Genomic DNA, 17,862 nt, shown 5'->3' with positions numbered 1-17,862 from the left:
TATTTAAAATAACTGCTTTCTATTTGAATATATTTAAAAATGTAATTTATTCCTGTGATTTTAAAACTGGATTTTTAGTATCATTAATCCAGTCACGATCCTTCAGAAATCATTCTAATATTCTGATTTGCTGCTCAAAAAACATTTATTATTATTATTATGTTAAAAACAGGCGTATATTTTTTTCAGGTTTCTTTGATGAACAGAAAGTTCAGAAGAACAGCATTTATCTGAAATAGAAATCTTTTGTAACATCATAAATGTCTTTATCATCATTTCTGATCAATTTAAAGCATTCTTGCTAAATAAAAGTAATAATTTCTAGAATTTTTTTTTTTCTGAAAAAAAAAAAGACAAAAGTCAAAAAAGACTCCAAGCTTTTGAATGGTATAGTGTATTATGTTATTTCAGATAAATGCTGATCTTTGGATATTTCTATTCATCAAAAAATCCGGAAAAAATGTATTCAGCCGTTTTAAATATTGATGATGATGATAATAATAATAAATGTTTCTTGAACAGCAAATCAGCATATTAGAAGCATATTATCCTTTTCTGAATAATCATGTAACACTGAAGACTGGAGTAATGATGTTAAAAATTTAGCTTTGATCACAGGAATAAATTACATTTTAAAATATATTCTAATAGAGAAAGCAGTTATTTTAAATAGAAAAAAAAAAATTGCACGATATTACTGCTTTTGCTGTATTTTGAATCAAATAAATGCAGATTTGCTGAGCAGAAGAAAATTCTTTAAAAAACATAAAAAATCTTACTGTTCAAAAACATTTGACTGGTAGTGTATTTTAAAATATTATTTATTCCTGTGATGGCAAAGATGATTTTACAGTCTTCAGTGTCACATGATCTAGAAATCATTCTAATGTTATGATTTGGCACTCAGTTATTATCTATAATTACTGGTACTTGATTATTAGTAGTGGTTGTTTTTTTTATTATCAGCAATTTTGTAAAAAGTTTTTGCTGCTTAAAGGCATAGTTTACTCAAAAATAGAAATTCTGTCATTATTTACTCACCCTCATGTTGTTCCAAACCCGTAAGACCTTTGTTCATCTTTGGAACTTAAAATAAGTTTTTTTGATGAAATCCAAGAGCTTTCTGACCCTGCATAGGCAGCAATGCAACTTACACATTCAAGGCCAAAGGTAGTAAGGACATTGTTAAAATAGTCCATGTGACATCAGTGCTTCAACCACAATGACTTTAACAATGACTTTAAGGAGTGAAAGAGCGATAGAGGTTGAGAATGAGGGTAAGGAGGGAGGAAAGGCCTTTGCCCCTGGGAGAGAGCTCCGGTGTGGACATGCTTGCCCTGGGCAATGGGCCATGGCTGTGGTCCCATCAGATCAGCTTTAGAGGGCTTCGGTTTCTCTGTTTATGCAGCAGGGCTTTCAGTGGGACTGTGTAAACTGCTCCTGGTGGGAATTCAGTCATTCTGTGGTCAAACTCGAAGCAGTTGCCACCACTGTCTTTATTGTTACTGTGCCACTGAATGCAGAACAAACAGATTATTTCATTTGTTCTTGCCTACTTTTATTTGAATGCACCTAAACTTTGTATGTTTGTGTGTTTGTGTGTGTTTATCCAGGCAAACACCACTTTTGAGGAGTTGGAAAGACTTAGGAACATGGGTCGGGCCTGGGAGGAGGTGGGCCCACAGGTGTGGAGCTTCTTTCAGGACGGTGTACAGATGAACATGCTTCGGGTAAACACTGTGTTTAAAAAGATGAGATTGTTTCATTTTTAGCACCATGTTTCATGCACCGTTTCATTCAGTTACATAATGTTGTGCTTTATATTACAGGAGTCCATTAGAAATCCCACAGTGATGGATTATATCAACAAAGGCCTCAAAGACACTCCATTCACTGGGCAACACATCCTCAACTTTCTGTACACTGGCCCTGAGGAGGATCGAGACGAAGACATGCCTAACTTTGACTGGAGGAACATCTTTAACCTGACTGACCAAGTTATTCGCCTTATAAACCGATATGGAGAGGTATCACTCATGCATAAAATGTTTTAACAATGTACAATGTTGCATATTGCTAACTTTTTGTTTGAAGCATCCTTGCTATAATAAAAATTTCTGTCAAAAATAAATAACTTGACCCCAAATATATACACACACACTACCAGTCAAAAGTTTTTGAACAGTAAGATTTTTTATGTTTTTTAAAGTCTTTTCTGCTCACCAAGCCTGCGTTTATTTGATCCAAAATACAGAAAAAACAGCAATATTGTAAAATATTTTTACTATTTAAAATAACTGCTTATTGTTTGAATATATTTTAAAATGTAATTTATTCCTGTGCTCAAAGCTAAATTTTCAGCATCATTACTCCAGTCTTCAGTGCCACGTGATCCTTGTTATTTAAAGAAACATTTATTATTATTATTATCAATATTTAAAATAGTTAAGCAATTTTTTTTTTTCAGGATTTGATAAATAGGAAGATCCAAAGATCAGCATTTATCTGAAATAAAAAGCTTTTGTAACATTATACACTATAATATTCAAAAGCTTTGAGTCAGTACATATATATATTTTGGGAAATTATAGAAACTCATACTTTTATTTAGCAAAGATGGATCAGAAGTGATGATAAAGATATTAATGATGTAACAAAAGATTTCTATTTCAGAAAATGCTGTTCTTCTGAACTTTATATTCGTCAAAGAAACCTGAAAAAATTCTACTATACTGTTTTCAACATAATAATAATAATAAATGTTTTTAGCAGCAAATCAGAATATTAGAATGATTTCTGAAGGATCATGTGACTGGAGTAATGATGCTAAAAATTCAGCTTTGAAATCACAGGAATAAATTACATTTTAAAATACATTCAAATAGAAAACAGTTATTTTAAATAGTAAAAATATTTCACAATTTTACTTCTTAAAAAAAAAAGAAAAGACAAGAAAAAGACATTAAAAATATTACTGTTCAAAAATATGCTTGCATTTTTTTTTTAGAACAATCAAGTCAGACTTTCCAAATTCGCTTGTCATTTAGTCCTTCAAAAGAGACAGATCTGCTCAGAAGCCGGATGGTGAAAAGCAAGCGGTCACTCTCAGTCGGCTCTGCCTCTCTGATGTCAAGTAGAACAAAGAAAAGCGTTTGATTTCTCACTGAGAGTCTGCCAGTGTGGGAGAGCTCTTTAATGGTAGAGTTCAATGCTGAATGCCTTCAATACAAATCAGGGTGAGCTTAAGGCAGCCTGTGCCAGCGAGAGCAGGACCTCTGCTATCTAAACCGTGTGTCTTTTAGTCTTTGTCTCAGCCAGCAGCACTTGAGGAGTGACAGACAAACCCAACGAATGAGTCCAATTCGATACAGCTGTCAGTCTACTCTGCCTTCACAAAGAAAAAGCACAGGCTGGTTTATGGCAGCACATACCGGCCACATGGAGAACAATGTCTCCAAGATCTCAAATAGACTCCCACCATCTTATGCCAAGCTGAAAACAAATTAACAGCATACAATTCAATTAAGTCGTTTTGGAGACTATGATTCTGATGCAGATCTAAAACAGTGGAACGGCTTGATCTGATTGAGTTTGACAGTCTGGGACTGAACGTGATCTCATTAGTAATTTTCCATTAGGTTCATGCAGGAATATTGAAATTATGGAATTAAAAGGTTGATTTTGATCAGTTGTATTCATATGTTGGCTGTATTTACAGTGTCTAGTCCTGGACAAGTTCTCCGCCATTTCTGATGAAGACCAGTTGACCTATCGAGCACTGGACCTTCTTGGGGAGAGCAAGTTTTGGGCAGGGCTGGTATTTGTTGACATGTACTCCTGGACCACCAAGGTGCCTCCTCATGTTAAATTCAAGATCCGTATGGACATTGATGTTGTGGAGCGCACTAACAAGATCAAAGACAGGTTTGTAACCAGTGTTGAGCCATTTTTCAGATCTTGATTCTCTTTGCCTTTTTTCCACTGTATGTTCTTCACTGTGATCAGATACTGGGATCCAGGGCCAAGGGCTGATCCAATGGATGATCTGCGGTATATTTGGGGAGGATTTGCCTACTTGCAGGACATGATAGAACATGGAATAATAAAGACCCATACAGGGAAAGAATGGCCTTTAGGAGTCTACCTGCAGCAGATGCCCTATCCCTGCTATGTGGATGATCTGTGAGTATCACATTCAGTATTAGATAGGAATTCATGATATATCGGAACTATATTGGTATTAGACGGAATCTGAATGTTGTAACTTAAAGGATTAGTTCACTTCCAGAACAAACATTTATAGATAATGTACTCACCCCCTTGTCATCCAAGATGTTCATGTCTTTCTTTGTTCAGTTGTAAAGTAATTATGTTTTTTGTGGAAAACATTTTAGGATTGCTCTCCATATAATAGACTTCTATGGTGCCCCCAAATGTGAACGTCCAAAATGCAGTTTAAATGCAGCTTCAAAGGGCTCTAAATCTAGAAAAGGGTCTTATCTAGCAAAACGCTTAGTTATTTTCCAATGCTTTCCAAGTTATTTTCCAGTGCTTAAACGCACGTCTTGTCTCGCTCTGTCTTGACAGTTAGGGTACGTCTAAAAACTCCCATCTCATTTTCTTTTCCAACTTTAAAATCGCCCTACATCGCTGCAGAAGTACCTACCCAGAGTTTATAAAGTGAACATGCAAAGGAGATCAAACAAACTTAAAAAATAAAAAATAAAACAGCAATGTAGGATGATTTTGAAGTTGGATGAGAAAATGGGATAGGAATTTTTAGACGTACCCTAACTGTCATGACCGGAAAAAACAGAGTTCACGCAGAGCTAGACAAGACGAGCGATTAAGGTTAAAAAGTGTATAAATTGTACTTTTTTTTTTTTTTTAGAAAATAACCAATTGTTTTGTTAGATAAGACCCTTCTTCCTCGGCTGGGATTGTTTAGAGCACCATAGATAAATCCTGAAATGTTTTCCTCAAAAAACATAATTTCTTTACAACTGAAGAAAGAAAGACATGAACATCATGGATGACAAGGGGGTGGGCACATTATCTGTAAATTTTAGTTCTGGAAGTGAACTTGTTCTTTAATCAATGTTCTATCCTCTTCTCCTCATTGACAAAACATGCTACAGCTTTATGCTCACCCTGAACCGCTGCTTTCCGATCTTCATGGTGTTGGCCTGGGTCTATTCTGTCTCTATGACGGTGAAGAGCATCGTGCTGGAGAAGGAGATGAGGTTAAAAGAGACTCTGAAGGCCATGGGCGTCACTAACCGTGTGCTCTGGTGCACGTGGTTCATTGACACCTTCTTCATGATGGCCTCCAGCACAGCCCTGCTTACTCTTATTATCATGGTAAGAGATGATGTCCAAAACTCCCTAAAACGAGCAAGCAAGACCAGCTAAGATTATTAAAACAGCGTTTTATTTTCTTTCTTTTTCTTTCTTTCTTTCAGTAGAATAGTGGTTAAAGAACAATAGGTAGTTTGTTCCAGTTCTATGAACTTTAACTACTATGTCTTTAAGAAAAATGGGTGCCCTCCCTGTAAAGTATTATTTTAGGTTTATTTCACCTACAGCAAAATTGCCAAGTTAGATTTTATATTTTCAGATTACTATACTGACCTCTTGTGGTGACCATCATAAATGACATTTGATGTTGAAATTGTTTAGGCATACCCTCCAAAAGATTTATTTTTCTAATGTTGTTCATTTCAATCTCTTCATGAAAGAATCCCGAAAGTGAAGTATTACAGTATCCACAAAAATATTAGGCAGCTGATACATCCCTGTTAAAAAAAAACTGCATATGCTGGTTAGGTATATTTTGAAGCATGATAGCTGGTCATGAGCTAGTTTAAGCTTGTCATGTGACGGTCCTAAGACGCAACTAGCTTCTGCTCAGGACCAGCTTAAACCAGCTCAGTGCCAACTAAGAACCAGCTTGAACCAGCTCTAACCAGCTGCCATGCTTCAAAACATACCTAACCAGCATATGCTGTCTTTTTTTTTTGACTGGAGTAATGGCTGCTGAAAATTCAGCTTTGCCAGCACAAGAATAAAGTAGAGAAGTTTGAAATTGGTTCAACAAAGCTTATAAAGAAAAAGCAATAAACAAAGCAATAAAGAAAAAACAGCTGGCAATAGCATGATTTGACATGCTATTAGCATTGTTGCTTTAGCATGTTGCTAACATGTTTTAAACATGTTTTGAGATATTCTTAACATCTTTTAGCACATTGCTAGCTTGTTTAACACAATGCTAACATGTTTTAGCACCATGCTAGCGTGTTTTAGCATGTTTATTTAAAGCTTAAGCTTGAAAAGACAAGTTAATGTTAAAATCTGGTCTCAAAATCATCAGAAGAATAATCTTAAATAGTAGATCAGCATGCGGCTTTGTCAGTAAGCCAACTTAGTTATATTTTAAGCAGCTAATCAGGATATTGGAATGATTTCTGAAGGATCATGAGACACTGAAGACTGGCGTAATGGCTGCTGAAAAATCGCCTTTGCCATTACAAGAATAAACTAGAGAAGTTTGTCAGGACAAACTTTGAAGTTTGTTTGACAAATCTTTTTTATTTGAAAGTTTAAAGTTTGATGATTATATAGCTGGAATAAGAAAAAAACAGTTTAACATGTTTCTAGCATTGTTTTAAATATGTGGTTTTGAGATCATGTTAGCTTGTGTTTGCTTGTTTCAACTCATTAATAACAACTTTTAGCACATTGTTAGCTTGTTTAACACAAAGCTGCATGCTTTAGCACAATGCTAGCATGTTTTTAACATGTTCTAGCGTGGTTCTTAAAAGCTTAAGCTTAAAAGGACCAGTTTATATTTGAAATTTGGTCTCAAAAGCAGCAGAAGAATAATCTCAAATAGCTGGTTACATTTTAAAGTACTTGTAAAGAACATAAAAGAACATCTTTGTTTTCTCACAGGGAGGAAAAGTGCTGAACTACAGCAACCCCATCATCCTCTTCTTATTCCTGCTCACTTTCACCACAGCAACCATCATGCAGTGCTTCCTCATGAGTGTGTTTTTCAACAAGGCTAACCTCGCGGCAGCCTGCAGCGGGATCATTTACTTCACTCTGTACCTGCCGCACATAGTCTGCTTCGCCTGGCAGGACCGCATCACCAAAGATATGAAAATCATGGCGGTATGTCACATGATAACATTTCCTTATGGAATTGGAACAAATGATATACAAAACTTCTCTTAAAGGTTCTAAATTTGATTCTTTCTTTAAAAAAATTCCACTTATATGTGATATTCTGCATCTAAAATTCTTTATTGTGCATCAGAGTTTGATGTCCCAGGTGGCTTTTGGCTTTGGTACGGAGTACCTGTCTCGTTATGAGGAGCAGGGTCTAGGTCTTCAATGGGACAACATCCAAACCAGCCTTTTGGAGGGGGACGAGTTCTCCTTTCTCATTTCGATTAATATGATGGCATTGGATACGGTCCTTTATGGTGTTCTCGCATGGTACCTCGATAATGTCTTCCCAGGTAAACTACTGTATGTTTATTTGATAATAAAAAGAGGATAAAGAGGATCTCAAATAACATAACTTGTGTTTATCATCAGGCCAGTATGGTATTGGTCGCCCTTTTTACTTTCCAATCCAGCCTTCTTATTGGTTAAACCGACCTGAGCCTTTAAAACAAGGTGAGTGACTTTTTGGCTTATTATATGTGGCAGCATCAGCTTTTTTTGATCAACTAATCTTCCTTTCCACAGTTCCTGGAAAGCCAGCAGTGGAGAAACCTGCTTTTGATAATCTGGTGAACCACACTGATGATCAGGCCAAGAATCACACAGCATCCGAAAAACCTCCGGAGCCGCCAGGGTCTTGCAAACATGGAGACATACGGGAAAAACTAGAGAAGGAGAAGGAACAAAAGAGGCCTGATGAAGAGGAGACGACCAGTAAGAGCATGAGCACAGATTCATCAGGTGCGTTGTACTATGCTACTATGAAAAACAACAAAACTTAAACCAAAAAGGTGGTTTGCTAGTCGTATCTTGTTCCTCAAGCCTAGTTTGCCTGGTTTGGTGAAGTCTAGGCCAACTAATCCATATAAACTGACCAGCTTAAATCCCAAGAATCAATTAGCCCTAGCCTGTTTTTAGTTAATGGAGTGAACATTGTAGCACACCTCCCAGCCAATAAATCACAATAAGCTTTGTGCTTTGTTACTTTTGATATGAAACAAAGTCTAAAATTTCAAATTCCATTCATTTTATAACAATATTCAAAGATATTCAAAGAAGAATAAATACAGTTTTGGCGCTATTTAATGTGGAAGGACAGATTTAATACCAGTTTTAGCACGAAAATAAACATGAATAAACATCTTAAAGTATGTTAAAAGAAAGAGTACAACTTACTGAAATTTGTACTCGTCTCATGTAATTGCTCAATCAGTGTTTTAAAGGGTTCATCGGATGCCCATTTTCCACAAGTTGATATGATTCTTTAGGGTCTTAATGAAAAGTCTATAACATGCTTTGGTTAAAATTTCTCTATGGTAGTGTAAATAACAAATTTTTTATCTTGCCAAAATCAACTCTACAAAAATCATCCTGTTCTGGTCGAGGTTGCTTTAAATGTTAATGAGCTTTGCTTGCCCCGCCCCTCTCTTCCCTTTGTGGAGTGATGAGCCTGTTTACTTTAGCCGCTGAACTTGCTAACTAGCACGTTATTAGGAAAGGCGATCGCAAAGATTCATAAAAAAACCTTTATACTCACTTCTGCTGTAAGTGAAGCTGGATCATGAATGATTAGCGCAAACATAGACGGATATATGTAGATCGGGAGCTGCATTCCATTTCACAAAGAAAACATAATTCCACTACATCTTCTGCGGCTCAGATTTGGGATCGTTCGAAGACACATTTAAACTGCCTTTTGGAAGTTCTAAATCGGGGCACTATATCAGTCTATTATATGGAGAAAAATGCTGATTTTTTTTCCTCAAAAAATAATTTCTTTACGACTGAAGAAAGAAAGAAATGAACATCTTTACATGACAAGGGGATGAGTACATTATATGTGAATCTTTGTGTTGGAAGTGGACTTCTCTTTTAAGCTTCAGTATTGTAACCTTCAGTGTTTTTTTTCAATATATAGTGCTTTATAAAATGCAAATGGTTTCAAAGCAGCTTTACAGTGATAAACAGGAAAACAACTGAATCAGTGATGCAAACTTCATCAAATATGAGGCTTCACAAAAGCTTCTGTTAAGCAGCTCATTCAGTTCAAGTCAGTTCAGTGTTAATTCAACTCAGTTCAGTAACCATTAATGTTGCGAAGTTCATCAATTATGTAATAAATTTGATTCAGCCATTAAGCAGCTCTACAGAAGACAATAGTGTCATTATTCAGCTCAATTTAGTTAAAAGTTTGTTCTCATCTGATGGTGTCAGTGCCATCAAATCGATAATGTTACTAAGCAAGCCAAAGGTGACAGTGAAGAGGAACCAAAACTCCATCAGGTGACAGAAATGGCTCAGTTATTTAACTTGTAAACTCAGATACAGTGCCTTGTGGAAGTATTCATACCCCTTCATTTTTTTCATGTTTTGTTGCAGCCTTATGTTAAACTGCTTTAAATTACTTTTTTTTTTCCACATCAATCTACACTACATACACCGTAATGACAAAGCACAAAACAGGTTTGTAACAACTTTGCAAATTTATTAGAAAAAAAAAACTGAAATAAGTCCACTGTATTTCTGGGACTCTGGAAATTTAGCTCAGAAGCATTCATATTGCTTGTAGATGTTACTACACTTCGAGTGGATTTAAACTGTAGTAAATTAATTTGAATAAGTATGATTTGGTAAGGCACACACCTCTCAGAAAAGGTGTAACAGCTGAAAATGCACATCGGAGCAAAAACCAAGCCCTGAGGTTAAAAAAACTGCCTATAGAGCTCAGAAACAGGCTTGCATCAAGTTGCAGATCTGGGAAAGAGTTCAGAAAAAATTCTGCTGCATTGCAGGTTCACAGAAGCATGTAGCCTCCATTATCCACAATGCTGGCCTCCTGGTCAAACTGAGCAATTGATGGAGAAAGAGCTTGGTTATAATGGTGACCAAGAAGCTGATGGTCACTTTAGCTGAGCTCCATGATCGTATTTGCAGATGGAAGAAACTTACAAAAGGACAAACATCACTGCAACACTCTCCTCAGTGAAGACGCATGAAAACACACTTGGAATTAGCAAAAAAAGCACCTAAAGGACCCTCAGGCTGTGAGAAACAAGATTCTCTGGTCAGATGAACCTCAATTCCAAGCATCATGTTTGGAGGAAACCAAGCACTGCTCATCCCCCATAGAGTACCATCCCAAAAGTAAAGTTTGTGGTAGCAGCCTCATGCTGTGGGGCAGGTTTTCAGCAGCAGGGACTGACTGACTCGTAAGAGTAGAAGGAAAGCTCAGTGCACCAAAATATTGAGATAGCCTTAATGAAAACCCCGTCTAGAGCATTCAGAACCTCAGATTGGCCACCTTCCAACAGGACAATGACCCTAAGCACACAGCAAGAGTGGTCCAGCCATAGCCTTGGCTTGAACGCAATCAAAATGTGCATGAAAATGCCTGCCCCCATCCAAGCTGACAAAGCTTGAGAGGTGAAGAGGTGAGGCGAAGAATGGCAGATAATTGCCAAATGCAGATTTCCAAAGCTTGTCGCATCATACCCAAAAAGACTTGAGGCTGTAAAGGTGCTTCAGCTAAGTAATGAGTTAAGGGTATGAATACTTACGCAATATACTTATTTCAGTGTTTTGTTTGTAATAAATTTGCTAAGTTGTCACAGATCTGTTTGTGCTTTGTCATTATGGTGTACAGAGTGTAAATTGATGTAAATTGAAGTAATTTAAAGCAGTTAAACATAAGGCTGCAACATAAAACGTGAAAAAAAATGAAGGGTATGAATACTTTTGCAAGGCACTGTATATTGTTAATATTTCTTTTTGAAATGGCGGTGATACAGTGGGCTTTATTATTTAACAGGGGAAACCTTTCATTCTACTGTATTTTGTAAAGCAACCTATTACACCAAACAGGAAGGTGGTGTTTCTCTTCTTACGCCTGGAAAAGATCCCATCAGATGTATTCAAAGAGCTAACCAGGCTTATCTGCTTGACTAGAGCGCAGGCATCCAGCAGGTTTCTTGGCTTTGAACTGATGGAGCCCCATGGGAGTAATTACTGCAGTCTTAGTTTCGCTGGCGTTATCCATCAGCACTTGCCAGCGCTCTGTCTTAAGTTCAAGCGCACTGTATAAGGTGGCGCCAGGCATGTGTGCACGAGCACATGTACACTAGTATAATCTCACACGATGCACAAACACACACACCTCTGTGTGTGCCCTTTGTGGGAAGCTGGTGGCCTTGTGTATATTTGCTTGGCTGGCAGGTTGGAATGCAGGTTTCTGTTTGTCTTATTGCAGGTTAATGGATATTAGAGACGTTAGAGATGTTTATTCCATCACTGTGACAATGACATTCCATTTGCCTCACGAATTACCATTTCCTAACAAAAATTTACTGTGGTAGCCATGATTTTAAACAAAATAATCGTTACTTCTTTTTTTGGTTTTGTTTTGTTTTTTTTGTAAAAATATTATATTTGTATTTTATATATTTAAATAAATTGTATTGTCGTTCTCTCTATGCATATATTCTCTTTTTCTCTCTCTCACTCTCTTTATATTTATTTTATTTTAAAAATATAATATATAATTTATAATGCCAGACAAAAGATTAATCGCGAACCAAAATAAAATCCAAAATAAAAGTTTTTGTTTACACGATATATGTGTGTTTACTGTGTATATTTATTATGTATATATAAAGACACACACATACAGTATATATTTTGAAAAGATTTACATGTATTTACAGGTATATATTTTAATTAATATAATTAATATTACTTAAATATATTAAAAATATAAATAAAACACATTTTTCTTAAATAAATTCATATAAATATATATATATATATATATATAATTAATTATACTTTTATTTTGGATGTGATTAATCTTTTGCCCGGCATTAATTATGTAGATATAAATACATTTTGTTGTTGTTTTATATATTTAATATATTATTTATTTTTTATTATATATATAATATAATATAATATAATATAATACTATATATATATATATAATAAATATATAAAATAATTAATATATAATAATAATAATGTGTAATAAATAATAATATATAATTAATATATAAAATAAATATATAAAATAAAAACACTCCTAAATTAGTATTTTATAAATTGTATTTTATATATATATATAAAATACAATTTATAAAATATTAATTTACATAAAAAATTATTTATGTGTGTGTATATATATATATATATATATATAAATATTTTATATTTTATACATTTATTTATGAGTTTGTTTTTATGTTTTGTATTTTTTGTATGTTTTGTTTTTTGTATTTATTGTTAGTGTATGTTTTTTATAATAATAGACATTTTATATATATATATATATATAAACGTATATGTATATGTGTGTGTGTGTGTGTGTGTGTGTGTGTATCTAATCATCATGTAATTACTATGTATCGATAAATATGGATGACATTACTAAATTTCATAAGGATCTCAGATGTTACTGTTTAACATTGTGTATTTGAATAACTTTACAGTTTCTGATTCTTGTCTCCAGGGAGGCACTTTTTTGAGCCTGAGCCATCAGGTTTGGTGGTTGGAGTTTGTGTAGAGAACCTCTATAAGATGTTTAGCGGGGGCTCTAGACCCGCTGTGGATGGTTTGAGTATCACCTTCTACGAAGGTCAGATCACTGCTTTCCTTGGCCACAACGGTGCAGGAAAAACCACTACCATGTATGTATCCAAAACCTAGTGAAATGGATCTTTGTTTATCTATGGGAATGTTATAAATGTAAGTTTTCTTCTGTCTCCCACAGGTCTATTCTCACCGGCATGTTCCCTCCCACCTCTGGCACAGCGCGTATTTATGGGAAAGACATTCGAACTGACATGGATGCCATCCGTAAATCTCTGGGAATGTGCCCCCAACATAACATCATCTTTCACCAGTTCGTAAACCCCTAGTGTGGTTTCACTTTGAAGGATGTTGATACACCTGCTAAAGTAAAATCTGTCTGAATGCTGATATGTTTTGATCTCTCTTTCTCCTGCAGTATGACAGTAGCAGAGCACATTTTGTTTTACTCTCTGCTGAAGGGTCGGCCATTACCTGAGGCCCAGCTAGAGGTGGAAAATATGCTAGAAGATCTCGGGCTGCCTCACAAGAGGAATGAGGAGGCACAAAACTTGTCAGGTTAGATCATAAATTCCTCTCTGACAATCATTTCCTGTGCAGACCGAACTCAATTTTGTTTACTCTGACAAACTTTTCAGTAAAAAGGCGATTTGTCTAGATTTGTGAGCATGTTGTCTTTCTGTGTAGATGGAATGCAGAGAAAACTTTCTGTTGCCATGGCTTTTGTTGGTGGTGCTAAAGTGGTGTTTCTGGATGAACCCACATCAGGAGTGGATCCGTATTCAAGACGCTCCATCTGGGACCTTCTGCTGAAATATCGAGCTGGTACGCACACGGAAATATAAAGTGGATGAATTATATTCCGAATTATCATCCGTCCATCTATCCATCCATCCAAAACGTTCGATTTTTTTTAATATTTATTACATTTTTTTATTACATTTATATTTTTTTATTTTTTTATTTGAACACTCCATGTCTAATAAATGTTTATTTGTTTTTATTGTATATATTTATGAGTTGTATATATTTATTTTAATATATTTATTCTATTTATTTTTTTTTATGTATTTCATAATTGTATTTTTTTATTTATTTAAAAAAAATCTAAATTTTTCGTAAATACCCATCCATCCATCTATCCTCTCTTTCTCTAGTTATTTTTTATTTTATTTATTTAGTGTTTGTTTTTTTTTATTTTATATATTTATTAATTGTATATATTTGCTATATTATTATTATTATTATTATTATTATTATATTTGTTTATATATTAAGCATATTCTATTAATTAATTTATTTATTTAATGTATTTCATAATTTTATTTTTAAATATTTATATATATCCATCCATCCATATGTCTAATATTTTTACAAATTTTATTTTCTAGTATTTTTTAAAAATATATTTTGTTTTAAATATATACTTTTTTCTTTATCTTTCGTTTTAGATATTTTATATATATCCATGTATGTCTAATAAATTGATAATTTTATACATTTAGCATATTTATTTGTTTTTATTTTATATATTTATTATTTGTATATATTTGTTATATTGTTATTATTATTATTATACATATTATAATCTATAATATATTTGATATATATATATATATATATATATATATATATATATATAGTTTATTCTATTAATTAATTAATTTATTTATTTGATGTATTTCATAATTTTATTTTTACATATTTATATCCGTCCATATGTCTAATATTTTTACAAATATTTTCTAGTTTTTTTTTTATTATAATATTATTAATATGCATATTATTATAATGTGATTTTTTTTTTTTTTTTTTTTTAATGTATTCCATAATTTCATTTTTATATATTAATATCCATCCATCCATATATCTTCTCTTTCTCTAGTTTGTTCTGTTTTTGTACTATATATATTTACTAACACCATTTTTATACATAATATATTTTTTAGTTTATAAGCTATGTTTTTTCAGCTATGACCAAATTGTCATCCTACATTACCAGTGGAGGTGTAAAGGTGTGCATATCTTTGTGTGTTATTAAGGACGTACAGTGATTTTATCCACACATCACATGGATGAAGCTGACCTGCTAAGCGACCGTGTGGCCATCATCTCTCAGGGTCGTCTGTACTGCTGTGGCTCTCCTCTCTTCCTAAAGAACTGTCTGGGTGCCGGTTTCTACCTCACTCTGGTGCGGCGCATTAAAGAACAGCCGTCCCATGTCAAAAAGGAGGTGAGACTTTTACCATCTCTTACAAAGACTGTATAAGGCAGCTGGATTCACAAGGTTGCTCTGGTTGTTACAGGGTCCGTGTGACTGTACAGAGGACTGCTCCTGTAAGTGCTCACTCTGTACCAAATTTAAAGAGAGCTCCATAGAGCAGCCCAGAGTTACAGAAAGACAGATGGAAGGTAAAAATTTCATATAGTATGTTTATATTAGATCCATGTAATCAAACTGCAATTATCATAATGTAGGATATGTTATCTCATTCTCTCAGGGGACATTGAGAGCATCATGGCCCTCGTCCACCATCACGTCCCGGAGGCCAGGCTTATAGAGGTCATAGGGCAGGAGCTGACCTTTCTGCTGCCCAGCCGGGGCTTTAAACATCGTTCTTACGCCAGCTTGTTCAGAGAGCTGGAAGAGACGCTGGCAGACATGGGGCTGAGCAGTTTTGGAGTATCAGACACTTCATTGGAGGAGGTATCTTATTTTATTTTATTTTATTTTATTTTGCAGTAAGGGATCATTGTTGATTTTTTTTTTTTTAATTAATTAATTTATTTATTATTATTTTATATCATTTTATTTTCATTTTTTATATTTGTATTATTTTTATATTTTATTTTATATTTTTAATTTTAACTTGATCTTGTTTTGCAGTAAGGCATGATTGTTTATTTTTTATTTTATTTTATTTTGCAGTAAGGGATCATTGTTGATTTTCATTTATTTATTTATTATTTTATTTTTATTTTGTTTTTTTTTATGTGTATAATATTTTAATATTTATTTTATATTTTATTTTTTATTTTATATGGATTTTATCTTGTTTTGCAGTAAGGGATCAGCGTTTTACAAAGCACCATCATCTTCCTTTGTACAACCTAAATCTCAAGTTTTGTCTCTTTTGTGTCCCGTAGATATTTCTGAAAGTCACAGCTGATGGAGAGGCTGCTCACATCAACACTACACCTGGTAAGATTTTAGTCTACTATTTGTCATTCAATCTCAGACGTGCTGATTTTGTATATATGTGTCAGTTTGCTGTGCTTGTGAGTGTTACTGTATATGTTGTGGTTGTGATGTCTGTTTTTGTGGTTGAACCCCTTAGACATCAGAGTTCTGCAACAGCAATCTTTTGCGAGTCTCTATAGAGAGAACACAGTCAAAGTGAATATAGAAGAAGGTGATGACCAACTTAGTGTGTCAGGCTTATCTCAGCAAAAGCTACCAGCTAAAACACAGAACAAAGAGTACACAACAAATAGATATTCTCAAAACATAGCATTAGACACTATGCTAAATAGTGCATATGGTGCTGTTAACCCTTTGACGCATTAAGCGCTACTTTTTTTTTTTTTTTTTTTTTTTTTGACAATATATTTCACAAAATAAGTTAAATGTGTGACAAAATCATCCACTGGACAGATTTGTAATTCAAATTTTTCCTACCTATTGTAGGAAAAAAATTACAGGAAAATATTATTGTTATTAAAAAAAATTGTTATTATAAAAATGATTGCGTCCAGGGGTTAAGGTTGCTTTTTATAGTTACAGCTATAGTTATTTTTGAATAGTTGAAAATTCTTGAATTATATATTGCTCACTATTATGGTAAATCATCAAATGATATTTGAATTTTTTTTTAAGATTTTATGTGCAAAAAACTATTTCCGCCACTGAATAAAAAATTAAAAAAGGTACTTTTTCTCTGATAGTTCTGACTTTTTTTTCTTGCAATTGCAAGTTTACATCAAGCAAATCTGATGTTTCTCAGAATTGTGTAATACAAACCTGCAGTTCTGACATTTTTCTCAGAATTGTGATATAATAAACTTGCAATTGCAAGAAATGAAGTCAAAATCGCAAGATAAAAATGTACAAATTTGACTTTCTTTTGACGTCCTTTTTTTCTCAGAATTGCATGACAAACTTGCAATTGCGAGAAATGGCTAAAATCGCAAGAGAAATTTTTTTTTTCTCACAATTGATGTTTTTTTTTCTTAGAATTGCATGATATAAACTTGCAATTGTGATCAATTTAATCAAAATCACAAGACAAAAATTTTACATTTATTACAATTCTGATGTTTTTTCTCAGAATTGCGTAATACAAACACAATTCTGACATTTTTTCTTAGAATTGCGTGATATAGACTTGCAATTGCGAGAAATAGTCAAAATTGCAAGATAAACACTAAGAATTTTGACTTTTTTTCTCGCAATTGTGACTTTTTTTCCTCATAATTGCATGATATAAATTTTGATTTAAAAACTCTCATTTCTGAAAATTTTCTTGGAATTCTGACGTTTTTTTTTTTGAGAATTGCATAACATAAACCCGCAACTGTGAGATGTAAACTTGTAACTGGGAGCTAGAAAGTCCAGTTCTGAAAGACTTTTTTTTGTTTTTGCATTAAATTAATGTAAAAATTCAACTACACTACTTTATTATTATTATTATTATTATTATTATTATTATTGTTTTGTCTATATCATATCATTAAAATTTACCACTGTACATTTTAGTTAACCAAACTATATAAAAAAAATAATCTTGACTATCTTGACTGCGTTTGATTTTGTGCAGATACAGGTCGGTCGGTGTATACTAATGGCCAGTCAAACTCTGGAGGTTCAACCACCAAAGGTGGCAGACGATCCCATCAGGTGAAGGGAATCTTTCTGGTCTTGAAACAGTTTTTTGCTCTTTTAATTAAGAGGTTTCATCACACCACACGCTCCGGCAAAGACTTCCTCGCTCAGGTCAGAATAACAGCTTTGCTTTGAAAACATCAGTAGTTTATAACATCAGTAATAAAGTCCAT

At 33.8% G+C, this 17,862-nt stretch overlaps 1 protein-coding gene across 2 annotated transcripts in view; it reads left to right on the top strand.

Annotated features, from left to right (window-relative positions):
- abca4a (ATP-binding cassette, sub-family A (ABC1), member 4a) overlaps positions 1-17,862 on the top strand; it is a 46,368-nt gene that overhangs the window by 17,136 nt on the left and 11,370 nt on the right. Inside the window, exons 11-29 of one of the 2 annotated variants that reach the window (XM_051097897.1) lie at positions 1,614-1,730; positions 1,830-2,027; positions 3,719-3,924; positions 4,006-4,182; positions 5,139-5,361; positions 6,952-7,173; positions 7,319-7,523; positions 7,603-7,683; positions 7,756-7,971; positions 12,728-12,905; positions 12,989-13,120; positions 13,226-13,365; positions 13,495-13,632; positions 14,850-15,040; positions 15,114-15,219; positions 15,309-15,514; positions 15,955-16,009; positions 16,146-16,220; positions 17,625-17,800. In XM_051097897.1, the coding sequence (XP_050953854.1) occupies positions 1,614-1,730; positions 1,830-2,027; positions 3,719-3,924; positions 4,006-4,182; positions 5,139-5,361; positions 6,952-7,173; positions 7,319-7,523; positions 7,603-7,683; positions 7,756-7,971; positions 12,728-12,905; positions 12,989-13,120; positions 13,226-13,365; positions 13,495-13,632; positions 14,850-15,040; positions 15,114-15,219; positions 15,309-15,514; positions 15,955-16,009; positions 16,146-16,220; positions 17,625-17,800 (3,042 nt within the window). The remainder of the gene's footprint in view (positions 1-1,613; positions 1,731-1,829; positions 2,028-3,718; positions 3,925-4,005; positions 4,183-5,138; positions 5,362-6,951; positions 7,174-7,318; positions 7,524-7,602; positions 7,684-7,755; positions 7,972-12,727; positions 12,906-12,988; positions 13,121-13,225; positions 13,366-13,494; positions 13,633-14,849; positions 15,041-15,113; positions 15,220-15,308; positions 15,515-15,954; positions 16,010-16,145; positions 16,221-17,624; positions 17,801-17,862) is intronic. The other variant, XM_051097898.1, reaches the window with a different exon arrangement.

This window comes from Labeo rohita, chromosome 24, assembly GCF_022985175.1.
Source record: "Labeo rohita strain BAU-BD-2019 chromosome 24, IGBB_LRoh.1.0, whole genome shotgun sequence".
Classification (NCBI taxonomy): Eukaryota; Metazoa; Chordata; class Actinopteri; order Cypriniformes; family Cyprinidae; genus Labeo; species Labeo rohita.
The sequence above is the reverse complement of the archived record's forward strand: the minus strand, read 5'-3'. Positions and strand labels throughout refer to the sequence as shown.